Genomic DNA, 18,320 nt, shown 5'->3' with positions numbered 1-18,320 from the left:
TTAATGACCTTGGGTAATCCCATGGCATTAAAGGCTTGTAAACAATGATCGATTACATTTTTAGAGACTTCTCCCGAAGGTAGGGAGGCAAAAAGGAGTCCTGAGCAAGTATCACTGCAAACATGTATATATTTTAATTTTCCAAATTCTGCATAGTGAGTTACATCCATTTGCCAAATTTGATAGAGCATAAGGCCACGTGGATTAACCCCTAAATGGGGAACTGGGGCTAAAGTAAGACAATTAGGGCATTGTTTTACAATCATTCTTGCTTGCTCCTTTGTGATCTTATGACGGAGTCTTAATGTATGGCTAGAAAGATGAAATTTATCATGATCACGTTTAGCCATTTCTACAGGTTCTAAAACTAAAGCCTCTCCTATAAGAGCTCTGTCAATGTGCTTATTACCCTGAGCCAAAGGTCCAGGAAGACCACAGTGAGCTCGTATATGGCCAATATAAAAGGGATTTTTTTCTAGCAAGAATGATACATTGCAATTGTGAAAACAAGGATCCAGCTGGCGTATTAAAATTAAATGTGCCACAGGTTTCTAATTGTGGTATAGAAAATGCAACATAAGCACTGTCAGTAAAGAGATTAAAAGTACTATCTATAGATTGAAAGACACACAACACCGCTGTCAGTTCTGATAACTGAGCAGAAAGCCCAGGGGTCTCTATAACCACCTGTTGATTATTAATAAGATATCCAACTCTTCCTTTGGAAGAGCCGTCTGTGAAAATTAAAAGAGCATTATGCAATGGCTGTAAAGATGTCATTTTAGGAAATACAACCTCATGCATATTTAAAAACTTTATCAATTTGTCTTGAGGATAATGGTTATCTATAGGCCCTTCAAAGCCTATTTGAGCAGGCAACCAATCTGTGCTATGCTGTTTTAACCAAGCATCTTGATCTACGTTATAAGGCTGAATAATAATATCTGGTTCTTTGCCAAAATACGTTAGCACCTGCTTTCTTCCAAGCACAATTACTTGGGCTACTGCCTCATAATATGGCAAGATATTCTGCCTTGAAGACACCCTCAAATGAATCCACATCAGAGGAGCCTTTTGCCATAATAAACCTGTAGGCAAATGAGTCGTATTCAAAATTAGCAGATGCAAAGGTAAAGAATAATCTATATAGGTAACAAATTGATTTTCAATAGCTTTTCCCACTAGCTGTAAAGCCAAAAGTCCTTCTGAAGTTAATAATCTAGGGGATGTAGGATTAGTATTCCCCTTTAGAATATCAAATAAAGGTTGTAATTCTGTAGTAAGCTTTAAATATGGCCGAAGCCAGTTAATGTCACCCAATAACTTCTGAAAATCATTTAACGTTTTTAAATTGTCCCTGCGAATAATTATCTTCTGGGAAAAATAGCTTGATCTGTAAGATGAAACCCAGATAATTGTACGGATCCTGGGTTTGTATTTTCTCTGGAGCTATTTGCAATCCTTTAGTGGCTAAAGCTTGCTGTAAATCTTTAAAACATAAAAGCAAAGTCTGAGGCTTTTTTCCTGCAACCAGAAAGTCATCTGTGTAATGGATAAAGTAAATATCTGGCCACTTTTGTCTTACAGGCTGAATGGCCTGTACCACAAAATTCTGACATAAGGCAGTGCTGTTAGCCATGCCCTGAGGAAGAACTGTCCATTGATATCTTTTCATAGGTTCCATGAAGTTAATAGAACGAACACTGAAAGCAAATCTTTTGCAATCCTCAGGATGCAATGGAATAGTAAAGAAACAATATTTTGAATCTATGACTATTTTATGAAATCCTTTAGGAATAGCCACGGGAGATGGAAGACCAGCTTGTAAAGATCCCATGGGCAACATAGTTTCATTAACCTTTCTTAAATCTTGTAGCAATCTCCATTTACCGGATTTTTTCTTAATAACAAATATTGGGGTATTCCATAGAGATAGAGTGTCTCTTAAATGTCCTGCCTCTAACTATTCCTGCACTAGCAAAGAGGCAGCTTCTATTTTTCTTTAGATAAGGACCACTGATCAACCCACACAGGATTATCATTAAGCCACTGAATTTTATCGGCGTGGGATGCAGGCAAGATAGTGGCCATTACTGAAAATGCCCCAGACTTCTGGAATTAGGGTTAGGCTGGGAGCTTTTAAACTTTCTAGTGCCTTGCCCTTCTTTCCCAGGCCCCTGAGCAGGCAAGGATTCTTGCTCTATCTTTTGCCTAGAGGCAATTTCGTTAGGACTACACATAACCAGATTCATTTGTGACAAAAGGTCTCTCCCCCAAAGGTTAGTAGGCAAGTTTTGCATAACATAAGACTGGATTTGCCCTGAATTTCCCTCTTTATCTTTCCAAGTTAGAAGTCTCGCACTCTCTTTTGGATTATTAGCATATCCGATGCCTTGGAGATGTGTAAGTGTCTCCGTCAAGGGCCAGCTAGATGGCCAGTCTTGTCCTTTAATAATAGTTACATCAGCTCCCGTATCTATTAATCCTTCAAAACCCTTTCCTTCAATTGTCAATTTAAGGTTAGGTCTCTTATTGGTAATAGATTGAACCCAATACACTCTGGAGGAGCCAAAGCCTTCCTGTCCTCTTTTATCTTTAACGAATTTGGAAGGCAGTGGATGTAAAGGAACCAAAACAAGTTGAGCAATTCTTTGGTTAGCAGGTATAGTTATGACACCATGAGGGGAAGCAGCCATAATTTTTATTTCTCCCTCATAGTCACTGTCTATGACACCTGGAAATCTGCAGCCCCTTCACAGTAGAACTGCTTCGTCCTAGAAGTAATCCCCAAGTTCCTTCAGGTAAGGGTCCAAAAATTCCTGTAGGCAGGATCTGGACACCCATTTCTGGGGGTAATACGACATAGAAGGTGATACTGAGGTCCAGTCCCGTGCTTCCTGGTGTTGCTCTGGCAAGCTCAAAGATAGATTTTCTTGGCTTGGCAGCAGATGTGTTATTACATAAACTGTCTGTCCTGGATGAATTGGGGCCTGGGGTGGGCCCCTCCTCTGGTTTTCCAACACGGGTCTGCCTTGAATATTAGTTTTGGACTCGCATCCCCTAACCCAATGGTTTTCTTTCCTACACTTAGGACAGATTCCTGGGGAGCAAACTGATTGCCCGCTTATACCACCCCTGTTATCAGGGCAATCACTTTTAAAATGACCCAGACTGCCACATTTAAAACACTTTTTATTTCCTCGTCTCTGTGAAAGTATTCCCTGGATGGTGGTTCCCTGCAATGCTGCGGCCATTGCTAGACCCTGATTATACGAGGGGCCAATTTCAGAACAGAGATGAATATAACCAGCCAAGTCTGTCTTCCCCCTGTGAGGTCTGATGGCCTCGCGGCAGGCTGCATTAGCATTTTCATAAGCTAGTTGAGTAACCAACAGATTTTCTGCCTGAGTATTTCCAAAAATTCTATTAGATGTTTTTAACAATCTATCCACAAAATCCTGAAAAAGCTCATCAGGAGCCTGTTTGACACCAGTTAAGTTTCCACTAAGATCTCCCTTTGATGGTAAAAGATTCCAAGCACAGCGGGCAGCCATCGCAATCTGCACATATATTGTGATGGGAAACCCAATCTGATTAGTATTTCCTGTATATACACCTTCTCCCAGTAACATATCTGCATTCCATTCTGGATGGCCTGCCTGAGTATTTACGGTGGCAGTTCTTTTGCTAGCCTCACGCCATTCAGAACTCCAAAACAAGAAATCTCCTCCTGATAAAGTAGCCTTACACAAAGTTCTCCAAACCTGTGGAGTTAAGTTTGACTCTATCACAGTATCCAATAAAGCTTGTGTAAAAGGGGCTGTAGGGCCATATTGAGCTACAGCTGCCTTTAATTCTTTTATCACTTTAAATTCCAAAGTCTGATATTGTCTAATCCTATTCTCCTGGTCTTCAATCTCAAGGACAGGAAAAGCTAAGAGTTCTGATGTATACTGCCCTTCTCCACGAGCCTGGCTTATCACTCTTTCTAGTGGCGATTGGCGCGTCTCAGGCTCATCGTTCTCTCTAGTATTTGATACCCTTTTTAGCTCCTGTAATTCATTAGTCAATTTCTGCAATTTAATTTCAAACTCCAACTTTTATGACTGCATATCTCTCTGGATCTCATCTCCTGCCATCAAAGTCATAGGCGGAGCAGATGGCACGATAGGGGCCCATTCTTCCCCATGAAATTCAGCTGTTCTCTTTTTGGGATGAGCTACCTTTTCTATAATTAGCTCATCAGCACTATCTCTGTGTTTTTGTAACTTAGGGTGAGGAGGGTCCTTCTTTGCAGAGGTCCTCTCCGGCAGGCTTTCTTCTTGAGATTCCTCAAGTTCTTGAATAATATCTAATTTCTCTAAGCCTCCTTCATCTATAATATCCTTTATAAGTGTCCAGAGGCAGAGGGTAATATTATCTGCCTTGGCTGCCTTTAGCGAATTACCAATTCTTCCCCAGGTTCTCTCATTTAACGTTCGTTTTTCTTGGAACCAAGGACAGCAAGAATATATTTGATCCAAGAAATCTTCCAACCTTCCTTCTTCAAACCCTATCTCTTTCGCCTGAAGCAACTCTTGAATGTTGCGGGCGCAAATTTCACGCGAACTTTCCTGTCCCATTTTTCCCTATCTATGTATCCCAAGCAGCCACTGTGCTGGGTCAGCACAATTCTGCTTGCCTATCCGTATCCTTCTGCACCCACAACAATAGTTTCAAAGGATAAAATTTTACACTAGCACTAGCATTTAACTCCTATAGTTGTTTATCGTGCACATACCATCTTCTTTCAACTTTTTCTGTGAAGCTTCGCCAGATAGGGTCACCTCAGGAAATTCTCCCATATCAGGTCTGTCCCTGTTCAGGTGCCATTATGTAGTCGCCCGCGGCCACATGCGAACCGGGGACCTGGAAGAAAATTCTGGGGATAAACGGGAAGGGGACAAAAGGGAATTGAGTTGAGACGACAGTTTGTCGATCAAGACTGACTTTACTATTATTTAGCCAATATATATAGTCTTTAGAAAGCAACCCTGCCCCCCAAATGGCCGCAAATTCCTTGGTTCTTCTTCTCAGTGGGTTGCCTGCTTCCAGTCACATAGGTTTCTGCTGGTCTCCAGGTGAGACTGCCCTGAGGCAGCCTTGGTTGTTAAGGTGAAAGCGGCTGTATTGTTCCCAATGGAACAAGGGCCAGAGATAACACCAGGGGAAGGGTGGAGGCTGCAGGCCCTGAATGTCACAGCTAAATGCTGTGGGGGAAGGGACATTCTATTGTTGAGAACAGTTTTCGCTATCCTGGGTTTTTTGATATTCCAGATAAATTTGGAAATTGCTCAGACTGACTATGAAAAATAGAGTTGGAATTTTAATGAGGATTGCATTGAATCTGTAGATTTCTTTAGGCAAGATGGCCATTTTTACTATATTAACCCTGCTAATCCATGAGCATGGGAGATCTTTCCATCTTCTGAGATCTTCAATTTCTTTCTTCAGAGACTTGAAGTTCTTGTCATATAGATCCTTTACTTACTTGCTTAGAGTCACACCAAGGTATGTAATATTATTTGTTACTATTGTGAAGAGTTTCATTTCTCTAATTTCATTCTCAGTATGTTTATCCTTTGAGTATAGGAAGGCTACTGACTTGTTGGAGTTAATCTTATATCCAACTACTTTGTAGAAGTTATTTATCAGGTTTAGGAGTTCTCTGGTGGAATTTTTGGGCTTACCTAAGGATACTATCATATCATATACAAATAGTGATATTTTGACTTCTTCCTTTCCAGTTTTAATCCATTTGACCTCCTTTTGTTGTCTACTTGCTCTGGCTAGGACTTTGAGTACTATATTGAACAGGTAGGGAGAGAGTATAAAACTTTGTCTAGTCCCTGATTTCAGTGGGATTGCTTCGAGTTTCTCTCCATTTAGTTTGATGTTGGCTACTGGTTTGCTATATATTGCTTTTACTGTGTTTAGGTATGGGCCTTGAATTCCTGATCTTTCCAAGACTTTTATCATGAAGAGGTGTTGGATTTTTGTCAAATGCTTTCTCAGCATCAAATGAAATGATCATGTGTTTTTTCTTTGAGTTTGTTTATATAATGGATTACATTAATGGGTTTCAGTATATTAAACCATCCCTGCATTCCTGAGATAAAGTCTACTTGATCATGGTGGATGATCCTTTTGATGTGTTCTTAGATTCTGTTAGCAATAATTTTATTGAGTATTTTTACATCGATATTCATATGGGAAATTGATGTATAGTACTCTTTCTTTGTTGGGTCTTTGTGTGGTTTAGGTACCAGAGTAGTTGAGGCTTCATAAAAAGAATTGGGTAGTGTTCCATCTGTTTCTATTTTGTGTAATATGTTGAAGAGTATTGGTATTAGGTCTTCTTTGAAAGTCAGCTGATAGAATTCTGCATTAAACCCATCTGGTCCTGTGATTTTGTTTTTTTGTTTTTTTGTTTTTTGTTTTGTTTTGTTTTGTTCTGATTTTGTTTGGGAGACTGTTAATGACTGCTTCAATTTCTTTAAGGGTTAAGGGATTGTTTGGATCATTTATCTGAACCTGATTTAACTTTGGTACCTGGAATCTGTCTAGAAAATTGTCCATTTCATCTAAATTTTCCACTTTTGTTGAGAATAGGCTTTTGTATTAGGATTTGATGATTATTCTGATTTCCTCAGTATCTGCTGTTATGCCTCCCTTTTCATTTCTGATTTTGCTGATTTGGATATTGTCTTTGTGCCCTCTAGCTAGTTTGGCTAGGGTTTATCTATCTTTTTGGTTTTTTCAAAGAACCAGCTCCTGGTTTGGTTGATTCTTTGTATAGTTCTTTTTGTTTCTACTTGGTTGATTTTAGCCCTGAGTTTAATTATTTTCTGCTGTCTACTCCTCTTGGGTGTATTCTCTTTGTTCTAGAGCTTTCAGCTGTGCAGTCAAGCTGTTCGTGTATGATCGTTCCAGTTTCTTTTTGTTGGCACTCAGAGCTATGAGTTTTCCTCATAGCACTGCTTTCATTGTGTTCCATACGTTTGGGTATGTTATGCCTTCCATTTCCTTAAATACTTTATACATAAAAGTATATATGAAGTATAAAGTATTTTATACTTTCATTACATACTCATTAAATAACTAAATTTCTTTAGTTATTTCTTTCCTGACCAAGTTATCTTTGAGTAGAATGTAGTTCAGTTTCCATGTGTATGTGGTTTTTCTGTTGTTTTTATTATTGTTGAATACCAGCCTTTGTCTGTGGTGATCTGATAGGGTGCATGGAATTATATCAATCTTCTTATATCTGCTGATGTATGTTTTGTGACCGAGAATATGGTCAGTTTTGGAGAAGGTACCATGAGGTGCTGAGAAGAAGGCATATTCTTTTGTTTTAGGATAAAATGTTCTGTGGATATGTATTAAATGCATTTGGTTCATAATTTCTGTTAGTTTCACTGTTTAGTTTGTGTTTCTATGATCTATCCATTGGTGAGAGTAGAGTGTTTGAAGTTTCCTACAATTCTTATGTGAGGTGTAATGTGTGCTTTGAACTTTAGTAAAGTTTTTTTTTTTTTTGAAATGTGGGTGCCCTTGTATTTGGAGCATATATGTTCAGAATTGATAGTTCATCTTGGTAGATTTTTTTACTTAGATGAATATGAGGTGCCCTTCCTTATCTTTTTTTTATTACTTTAGGTTGAAAGTTGATTATATTCAATATTAGAATGGTTACCCGAGCTTGTGTCTTGGGGCCATTTGCTTGGAAAATTGTTTTCCAGCCTTTTACTCTGAGGTAGTGTTTGTCTTTGTACCTGAGTTGAGTTTCCTTGATACAGAAAAACGTTGGATCCTGCTTATGTATGCAGTCTGTTATTCTATGTCTTTATTGGATAATTGAGTCCACTGCTATTAAGAGATAGATGCTGAGGAGAAATTATTGTTGCTTCCTGTTATTTTTGTCATTAGAGGTGGAGTTATGTTTGTATGGCTCTCTTCTTTCTGGTTTGGTAAAAGAAGATAAAGTTCTTGCTTTTTCTCTATACTAATTCCCAATTAACTTGTCTCTTTAACTTTTGATGTTCCAGAATGTACACCATAACCTGCATGTCTATGTGCCTTCAATGTATCTCCTGTACATATGGGTTATTACAAATAATAAATGCATTCACATTCATATCTATCTATAATAAAAATTTTGTCTGATGCATCTGATTCTAATGACTTAGAAATCCAATCCTATTGACATAAATGACCTTATTTTATACTTTATATCTAAAACAGAAAGAAGTAATTAGGATACTAATTAGAATTCAAATTAATATTCATTTGATACTAATTAATATTCAAATATAATTAGAATATTAACCATATTTGAACAACTTAATGAAAATACTTTGATCTGGGAAAAAAGTCACATAAGATATTCAAAAGAATCAGGTAATTCTGGATTATATTCCATAATTCCACTATATTCTTTTTCAACTATCCAGGTTTTGAGTCATAATTTTAATGGAATCACCATTGTAATTCATGACAATCTCCCCACTTTAATCACCAAAGTTCTATCTCAATTCATCCTTTTAATGGTTCTTTTTCCATGAAATCATACTCCCCGAGAATCTAGTACTGAAGACATAGATGCAGTGGGAGGTCAGTAGTTTACTATATTTACACTATTAGTTGCCTTACTCTTATGTTTATAAATGACTATAAGTGGCTTGTTTTCAGTTCCCATCTCATTTAAAAAGTTTGTGAACTCCAATTCAATATTAAAGAACTAATCTCAGCTATCAAAACAAACACCATTTCTGTTTCCTTTTAATGGGGGAGGGATATAAATCATTTCCAGTATGATTCTTCATGGCCTTTTCAACCATCCACATTGTTATTTGCCTAACAACCTCCATCTCTGTATTTGTCTCCTTTCTATTTATCTATAAACCCACACATTTTCCCATTGCACTGTCTGGTAAATTATTTCCTACTCCTATACTTTATCTTCCTCCACCTCTGTGTTTACCTCACTTTTCCCCAATAGGGAACCCTATCTTTCCCATTTCTCTAATAATACCACTCCTACTCTTCTATACTCCTCCATTCCCCACCACTATCCCTATCCTGGCCATGGTCTAGTTTTGCTCTCCTGGTTTCTGTAGTTACCAAAAGCTACATACTCACTTCTAAAGATGTGGAACCTGGGTTCTCCAACAAGAGAAAATATGTGATATTAAGAAAGCATTATTATACACATTATGAGAAGCATAAACTTGCTGAAGATGACCACATAGTGATGCTGTTGGCTATGTCACTCTAATATGTACTCTTCCCATGTACTGGAAAAGAAGGTCCCACGTGTTACCATACATGTATGTCAGCACCCAAACATTCTTTACAGTTTCACGCAAGAGTCTTATCTTTGGTGCTTATGTAAGTTTTTTGTCTGATCACCAGGATCAATTTATTACTGAATTAATTTAATATAGTTCCATTCATTTGTCTAAGAATTTCATGAATTCATTGTTTCTAATGGCTGAGTAGTACTCCATTGTGTATATATACCACATTTTTTTGTATCCATTCTTCCATTGAGGATCATCTAGGTTTTTTCCAGCTTCTGGCTATTATAAATAGAGATGCTATGAACATAGTGGAGCATGTATCCTTATTACATGCTGGGGAATCCTCTGGGTACATGCCCAAGAGTGGCATAGCAGGGTCCTCAGGAAGTTTTGTGCCCAGTTTTCTGAGGAACTGCCAGACTGTAAGCTGGTACAACCACTAAGAGTGGAATTATTTTTATATTTCTTTTTTTTTTATTTTCTAAATTCTTTGTTTGCTTTCCAAATGCTATCCTCTTTCCTGGTTCCCCCCTCCCCATATGTCCCATAAGCTCTCTTCTATCCACCCATTCTCCCATCACCTCCCTCCTTTTTCTCTGTCCTGGCACTCCCCTACAATGCTGTGTCAAGTCTTTCCAGGATCAGGGCCCTCTCTGTACTTCTTCAAGGGAGTCATTTGATATGCTAATTGTGTCTTGGGTATTCAGAGCTTCTGGGCTAATTAATATCCACTTATCAGTGATTGCATTCCATGTGTATTCTTTTGTGATTGGGTTCAATATATGGAAACCAATCAATGCAATCCACTACATAAACAAACTCAAAGAAAAAAACCGCATGATCATTTCATTAGATGCTGAAAAAGCATTTGACAAAATTCTGCATCCTTTCATGCTAAAGGTCTTGGAAAGAACAGGAATTCAAGGTCCATACCTAAACATAGTTAATGCAATATATAGCAAACCGGTAGCCAACATCAAACTAAATGGAGAGAAACTTGAAGCAATCCCACTAAAATCAGGGACTAGACAAGGCTGCCCTCTCTCTCCATTTCTTTTCAATATAGTACTCAAAGTTCTACCTAGAGCTATTAGACAACATAAGGAGTACAAAGAGATACAAATTGGAAAGGAAGAAGTGAAATTATCACTATTTGCAGATGTATGATAGTATACTTAAGTGACCCAAAAACTCCAGCAAGAACTCCTACAGCTGATAAACAACTTCAGAAAACTGGCTGGTTATAAAATCAACTCAAGCAAATCAGTTGCCTTCCTATACTCAAAGGATCAGCAGGCTGAAAAAGAAATTAGGGAAATGACACCCTTCACAATAGCCACAAACAATATAAAGTATCTTGGCGTGACTCCAACCAAACAAATAAAAGATCTGTATGAGAAGAACTTCAGTTCTCTGAAGAAGGACATCAAAGAAGATCTCAGAAAATGGAAAAATCTTCCATGCTCGTGGATTGGCAGGATTAATATAGTTAAAATGTCCATCTTGCCAAAAGCAATCTACAGATTCAATGCAATCCCCATCAAAATCCCAACTTGCTTCTTCATAGAGTTAGAAAAAGCAATTCTCAAATTCATCTGGAATAACAAAAAACCCAGGATAGCTAAAACTATTCTCAACAGTAAAAGGACTTCTGGGGGAATCAGTATCGCAGACCTCAAGCAATACTACAGAGCAAAAGTGTTGAAAACTGCATGGTATTTGTACAGTGACAGGCAGGTGGATAATGGAATAGGATTGAAGACCCAGAAATGAACCCACACACCTATGATCACTTGATCTTCAACAAAGGAGCTGAAAACATCCAGTGGAAACTAAAATAGCTTTTTGAACAAATGGTGCTGCTTCACCTGGAAGTCAACATGCAGAAGAATGCGAATTGATCCATTCTTATCTCCTTCTACTAAGCTCAACTCCAAGTGGATCAAGGACCTCCACGTAAAACCAGACACAATATTTTTCTTACTACTAATAGAATGCTTACTCAATTTTATATCATTATCAATATTACCAGGTTCAATTTAGAAAATTTCACATACCGAAACTAAATTTATTTTAAGTGAAACATTCAAATACCTCCTGAAAAATTTCCTAAGATTTCCTGAGTCTATGCAGACTTAACAGACTAGAATATTACTGAAGAATAAATTCATTGATATTTGCTGAATACTCTTGGATTCAGTTTCATATAATTAAATGAACACAGTCAGTTAACTTGAGGAAAGTAGTAAAATAAGAAAATAAAAATATTAATGAATGTTAACATTATAAATATATTCCTGCAAACCAATATATTTCTGGTCTTTGTTTTTCACCCTCAAAAGTATTTCTGTTTTGTTGTTGTTGTTGTTGTTGTTGTTGGTTTTTTTGTTGGTTTGTTGTTTTGTATTTTTTTTCTTGTTGTTTTGTTCTGTTTTTGTTGGGGGATGGCAAGCTAATAGTTGACATTATCTCAGTGGAAACATTGTGAGAGAACACACTCATGACGCATAATAACAGATGTTAAAATGTTGCATATGGAGTTATTATTACTCATATGTGAGTATACATCCATTGTAAATGCTGATGTGTTTCATGATGTTTTCAAACAGAATGTATTATCCACTGATGATCTTCATCCTATGAGCCTTTCCTTCCTTTCTATTCAACTGTTTATTTGGCCCTGGCCTCCTTCCAATAACCTACTTCTAGTATCACATACATAATCAGAAATCACATTTAGTGAAATATATGTTTCCATTAAAAATATTTATACTGATATTTCTATGTCTACAAAAAACTTCTGTGTTTGATAATGGTACAGTTGGCTTGAAAGCAAAATTAAAAGCAAGAGAATCCTTTAATCACACATTACAGAAAATTCTGCTTCATTTTAACACATACTTATAGCTCTCACTATGATGAACAGGAAAATAAATGGTCACCCTGCTGAGCTTTTGAGAAACATTCTTGTAGGATGAGACCCTAAAAATAGTTAAGAGGAAGAATTGTCATCGCACATCTCCCTATAGATCAATAGTTATCATGTCATGGAGAAGGCACTTCTGAGTTTAGGGTCCTTACAAAGTGGCATCATCAAATGGAAAAGTAAACTTCCTCAACTCCAGGAGAACAGTGGAGTAAACACGGCTGAACTCTGAGTTTCTGTTAGATGTGGTATCCCCCCAAGGCCATCTCTCTGTGTGGATTAACTGATCCCAGTCCTTGTGATCAAACAAAACTTAGAAAAATAATATTCTATTGAAAAGGAGGTAAATAACATTTTAGATTCCCTAAAGTATTTGTTCTCTTCCCAAACTATTGCAATGCTCTCCATGCTTATTTCACAATGGCTTCAATGCATAATCTAGAAATTAACAGCTCTTTTGATAAAATTAAGAAAAGTTCACTTCCTCCAAATGTTTTCTTTCTTATATTAAACACAGAAGTGTGGTACTATAACTGTATTACCAGTAGAAATGGGGCTGTTTTGTTTGTTTACCTCAGTTTCCTTAAAGCATTCATTTATTTCCTCTTTAAAAGCCTGTATCATCTTCATTAGAACAGACTTAAGGTCATAGTATTCCTCTTCAGTTGTGTTAGGATTATCTAGTGATTGCTGTAGTAGGAGAACTGGGTTCTGACTGTGCCATACTGCATTGGATTCTGTTGACTATGGTCATGAGCTTGCTTTTCACCATCAGATCTTTTCTGGTCTTGGTTGGCATTGTAGTCCCTGTGAGTCTGGGTTTAGATCAGGACTCCTGTGACTCAGGTAGAACTGAGGGATGGGGAGTAGTGAAGAGTTCTGCTGTTTGAGGGGCAGGGAGGGAAAGAATGGGCAGGAAGAAGATGGAGCTTAAATTCGGGAGCAGACTTCCTGGCTGATGGGCTGGCCAATGTCTCAATGAGAAAGGGGATAGGGGAGAAGTTGGACCATGAGCATTTCACCTCCCAGTCCTAGGTTTGAGCAGGCCTCCAAGAAGTCAGATAATCTATGGTGTCAGGGGCAGTGTGTTGATCCATAGTTTCATGTGGAAATTGGCCTGGGAGGGAAGCCATTTGTTATTTTGAACTATGATTCTGTGAGCTGAGCCTGAAGAATCAGCTGTGATTACCAATATACAAGAAGTGCTAAATTGAAGCCCCTGCTTTGCTGGAATATTTGATTCATGCCAATGGATACTGAGGAATTAGTGATTAGGAAGAGACCAACATCATTGCAATGAATTTTTTGGAAAGTGTTTCCTGAGAGTCAGCACACAGAAGCTGTGTTCCAGACAGAGATAAGGCTGACAGCCATAATTGTTAGTGTAAGGATCACCTATATGCTGTTGGTTATGAAGGTATGAAGAGGACATGAAGAGCATCTTAGTCTTAGCATTGAGTTCTTTTTTTAAATTTTTACTTATTCACTTCCCATCATACTAAGTGCCTCCTCTCAGTCAGTCCCTACCATAACACTTTCCCCATCCTCTCCCCTTCATCTCTGAGCAGGTGGAGCACCCCTGTGTATCCTCCTCATATTGACATTTCAAGACTCTGTGAGGCTAGGCACTTCCTCTCTTACTGAGGCCAGACAAAGTACCCCAGCTAGTAGAGCATAAAACATGTATAGGCGACAGCTTTTGTGACAGCCCCCGCCCCCTTTCCAGTTTTTTGGGACCCAAATGAAGGCCAAAATTGCTTTCCTAAGGCCATCTTACCAAAAGCAACCAACAGATTCAATGCTATCCTAATCAAAATTCCAACATAATTTTTTCTCATGAAAGAGAAATTTTGAACTTTATATAAAAAAAATTAAGCCCAGGGTAGCCAAAAATAGACAAACAATTGTCAAAAATAGCCACAACAATTCCTTAACTTTGTGAGGAATCACCATTCCTGTGCTCAAGCTGTACTACAGAGCAATAGTGACAAAAACTGCCTGGTATTGATGCAGAGTCAGACACATTGATCAATGGAATCAAATCAAAAAACCAGGAAAAAAAACCCACGTACCTATGAACACTTGAACTTTGATAAAGAAGTCAAAGCCAGACAATAGAAAAAAAAAAAGAAAGCATCTTCAACACATGGTGAATTGTATATTAAATGCATTGGTACAGAAGACAACTTCCTAATTAGAACACCGATAGCTCAGATTCTAAAATCAACAATTGACACATGGGACCTCAAAAAACTGCAAAGCTTTTGTAAAGCAAAGAACACTGTCAGTAGGACAAATCAGCAGTCTACAGACTCGGAAAGGATCTTCACCAACTCTACATCTGATAGATAGCTAAAGTCCAAAATTTATAGAGAACTCAAAAAGTTAGATATCAAGAAACCAAATAACCCAATGAAAAATAGGTTACAGATGTAAACAGAATTCTCAACAGAGGAATCTTGAATGTCTGAGAAGCACTTAAAGAAGTGATGACTAAGGCCTTAGTCATCAGGGAAACACAAATCAAAACAATGCTAAGAATCCATCTTACATTGATCTGAATAGCATAGATCAAATTCTCAAGTGATAAAGCATGCTGGCTATAATGTGGAAAAAGTGGAAACCCCTACATTGCTGGTGGGAGTGCACATTAGAACAATTACTTTGGATATGAATTTTGTGGTTTTTCTGAAAATTTGGAATAGTCCTAACTCAAGGCCCAGCTTTACCATTCCAGGGCATATACCCAAAACATACTCCAACATCACACAAAGACATTTGGTTAACAATGAACATATCAGCTTTATACATAATAGCCAGAAACTGGAAGCAACCTATATGTCACTCAAATAACGAATGGGTAAATAAAATGTGGTATATCTAAACAATGGAATACTATTCAGTTATAATAAAACAGAGACATGAATTTTGTAGGAAAATGGATGGATCTTGAGAATATCATTCTGAGTGTGGTAACTCAGTCCCAAAAGGACATGAATGGTATGTATTCACTTATAAATGTATATTAGCCATAAAATACAGGGTGCCTGTGCTACACTCCAGAGATTCAAGGAGGCTGGACAGAAAGGAGAGCACAAGCAAGGATTATTGAGCCTCATTTGGAAGGGGGGATGGAAAAGTCATGGAAGTCATATGAAGAAAGGATGAGAGAGGGGATGAGGGGGTTAGATTCCTCAGGGTCATGTATGGAGAGGGGCAAGGATGATAGCCCAATGTCCATAAGATTTAACAGAAATCTGAGACCAACAGGGGCAGGGAGAGGTAGGGGGTATCTACGGATAGATTGAGACCTGGGGTAGGCGAGGCACCAAAAAATAATGGGGGTATCCTTAACAGTGACTCAAAGCATTGTGGGTATGGACTCCTGGGAGGTTGACTCCTGTGGTCAGGCAAGAACCCCAGTGGAACCATAGGGAAACCAACTCACCCACAAAACATAAAACCCCCAAATTATCCCATCTATGGGATGCAGGGAGGAGGGATAAAGCATAGACTGAGGGAATGTACAGCCAATAACTAACACGACTTAATACCTATGGACAAGTAGCAATTCTTGACACCATTAATGCTACTATGTTATGCTTAGAACAGAAGTCTAGCATGATTTTCCTGTGAGAGGCTCCACATAGAAGCTGACTCAGACAGATGTAGACACCCACATCCAAACTGTGGATGGAGCTTCGTGACACTCATGGAGGAATAGGAGAAAGGATTGTGCCCCAAAGAGGATAGAAAATCCACAGGAACACCAGACAGAGTCAACTAATCTGGACCATTGGATCTCTTATAGATTGAACTCCTGACCAAAGAACATACATAGACTAGATCTAGGCTTTCTCATACATATGTAACAGATATGCAGATGGGTTTTCACGTGGGTCCAACAACTGGAACTACCGTTATCCAAAAACCTGTTGCTTGTATATGGAATATGTTCTTCTATCTGGGCTGCCTCTCCCACCTCAGTGGGAAAACAATCCTTAGGTTCACAGAGACTTGCAGTGCAAGGATAGGGTGATGCCTAGGAGAGTAGGGTGAACCCTTTCAGAAGAGAAGGTGAAGCATGTATGTGGGAAGGATTGTGGCAGAAGGTAACTGGAAGTGGGGACTATGAGTCTTATAAAAGTGAATATATAAAAAAAGAAAAAAAATCTAGTGGCATGTTGACTGCAAGTTTTTTAGCACATTGATTATTCTCTTATCTGGACTGATTAGTACCAAAGGACTAATTGTAGGATAGGCATTCACCACAAACTTCTGAACAGTCAGGATAACTGGGTTATACATCCATAACAGGATGGAGGTGGATGAGATGATGAGGTCCAACCAATAAATGGCAACAAAGAAAACAACGAGTAGCAAAATGGATTGGGTAGCCTTTTTCTCATGAGACACTCTCAGATGGCCGATGCTATGAAGATGCTTGCATTGCCTCTGATGTCTGAACAAGATAATCACCATGTATGTGCTTGTGATCAGCATGACTCCTACAAGAAACACATCCCTGGAGATTGTCATTGTTAAAATCATTCCCCTAATGATGTAATTCATGGGGAGGAGTGAGCAGGATTTAGTAACCTTCATCTGCTGGGTTTGGCTCACATTGGTAAAACCACTAACATAGAAGATCAGGTTACTACTAAGAGAAAAATTGAAAAACCAAATGTAAAAGAGAGAAACATTGATAGTGTGCTTTTTTAGTTTATGTTTAAATTTTGCCAGCAAAGAGTTACTGGGACTGATAGTGACAGCCTGGAACACACTCAGGAGGCAGGTGATGCAGATAGAGAGGCCTCTCATCACCCTCTGTGTGTATAGAGTTGCCTTACATTTGATGCCATTGTCAACATTCAGAGCCTCAAATATGTCTATATGAATGATATTTCCTCCTGTCAGGATCATCACTATGTGAACGAAGGTCAGCTGGCAGGAGATGAGGTCAATTGACTTAGGTCTGTGACTTAGGATTATGAAAATATAAAAACCTAGAAGAAACATATTGGCTAGGACTCCAAGTCCAACTTGAAAATAAAAGACATTCTCTGATGAGAACATAAGTGGAAAGTGTTTCATCTTAACAGCATAGTTGGAAGCATATTTCCTCATTCCTAGAAAACAAAACAACAGAGAACACATGAAATTTGTTATTCACTGGACAGCCCATCTAGATCATTATTCTATTTTCCATACTAATTCTTGATTAACTTCTCTGTTTAACTTTGGTGTTACAGAGTGTACAACATGGCCTACACATCTAGATACTCTCCATGTATCACATGTTTATATAGACTATAACAGATAATAAATGCATTCACAGTCATCTGTACATAACAAAAATTTTGTCTAATTTAACTGAGTCTAATTATTTAAAAATACAATACTATTAATATAATTTCTTTCATTTTATACTTAACACATAAAACAGTAGAGATGAGCACAGAATATTAATCAAAATTTTCAACTTAATAAAATGTATGTTGGACTTGGAAAAAAGATCACAAAAGATATTCAAAAATCTGGTGACTCTGTCTCATATTCCATTCTTTTACTATGTTTAGTTTTACAATTATTCTTTTTTTGACTCATAATTCTAATGGAATCACAGTTGTAATTCATGATTATATCCTTATTTTAGTCAGCAAGAGGTCTATCTCACTTTATCTTTTTTCTATATTTATTTTTCCATGAAATAGTTTATCACCAGATTCTAGAACTGAAGACAGATACAGTGCGAGACCATTAGTGCACATTCTACACTCTATTATTTGTATAACCACTATGTGTATGAGTAGCTGTAAATAGCTTTGATTTTAGTTTCTATCCCATTTAAACCCTTCACAAACCCCATTTCAACTTAAACAACTAATTCTCAGATATCAAGAGAAACACTATTTTTTTTCCTTTTTATTTGAGAAGGGAGTAAATCATTAACAGTATGATTTCTTATGGTTTTTTTCAGACATCTATATTTTAATTTTACCTAACCCTATACTTCTCAAAATTTATCTCCCTCCTCCTTACCTAAAAAAATC

General features: G+C 37.8%; 1 protein-coding gene across 1 annotated transcript; it reads right to left on the bottom strand.

Moving 5' to 3' along the window:
* Positions 1 to 16,440: 16,440 nt before the first annotated feature.
* On the bottom strand, positions 16,441 to 17,343 carry LOC127677488 (putative vomeronasal receptor-like protein 4). The gene has a single exon (XM_052172562.1). The coding sequence runs from the start codon at positions 17,341 to 17,343 to the stop codon at positions 16,441 to 16,443; it is 903 nt and encodes a 300-aa protein (XP_052028522.1).
* Between the last annotated feature and the right edge of the window lie 977 nt (positions 17,344 to 18,320).

This window comes from Apodemus sylvaticus, chromosome 2 (assembly GCF_947179515.1).
Source record: "Apodemus sylvaticus chromosome 2, mApoSyl1.1, whole genome shotgun sequence".
In the NCBI taxonomy this organism is placed as follows: Eukaryota; Metazoa; Chordata; class Mammalia; order Rodentia; family Muridae; genus Apodemus; species Apodemus sylvaticus.
This window is presented reverse-complemented; position numbering and strand designations above follow the sequence as displayed.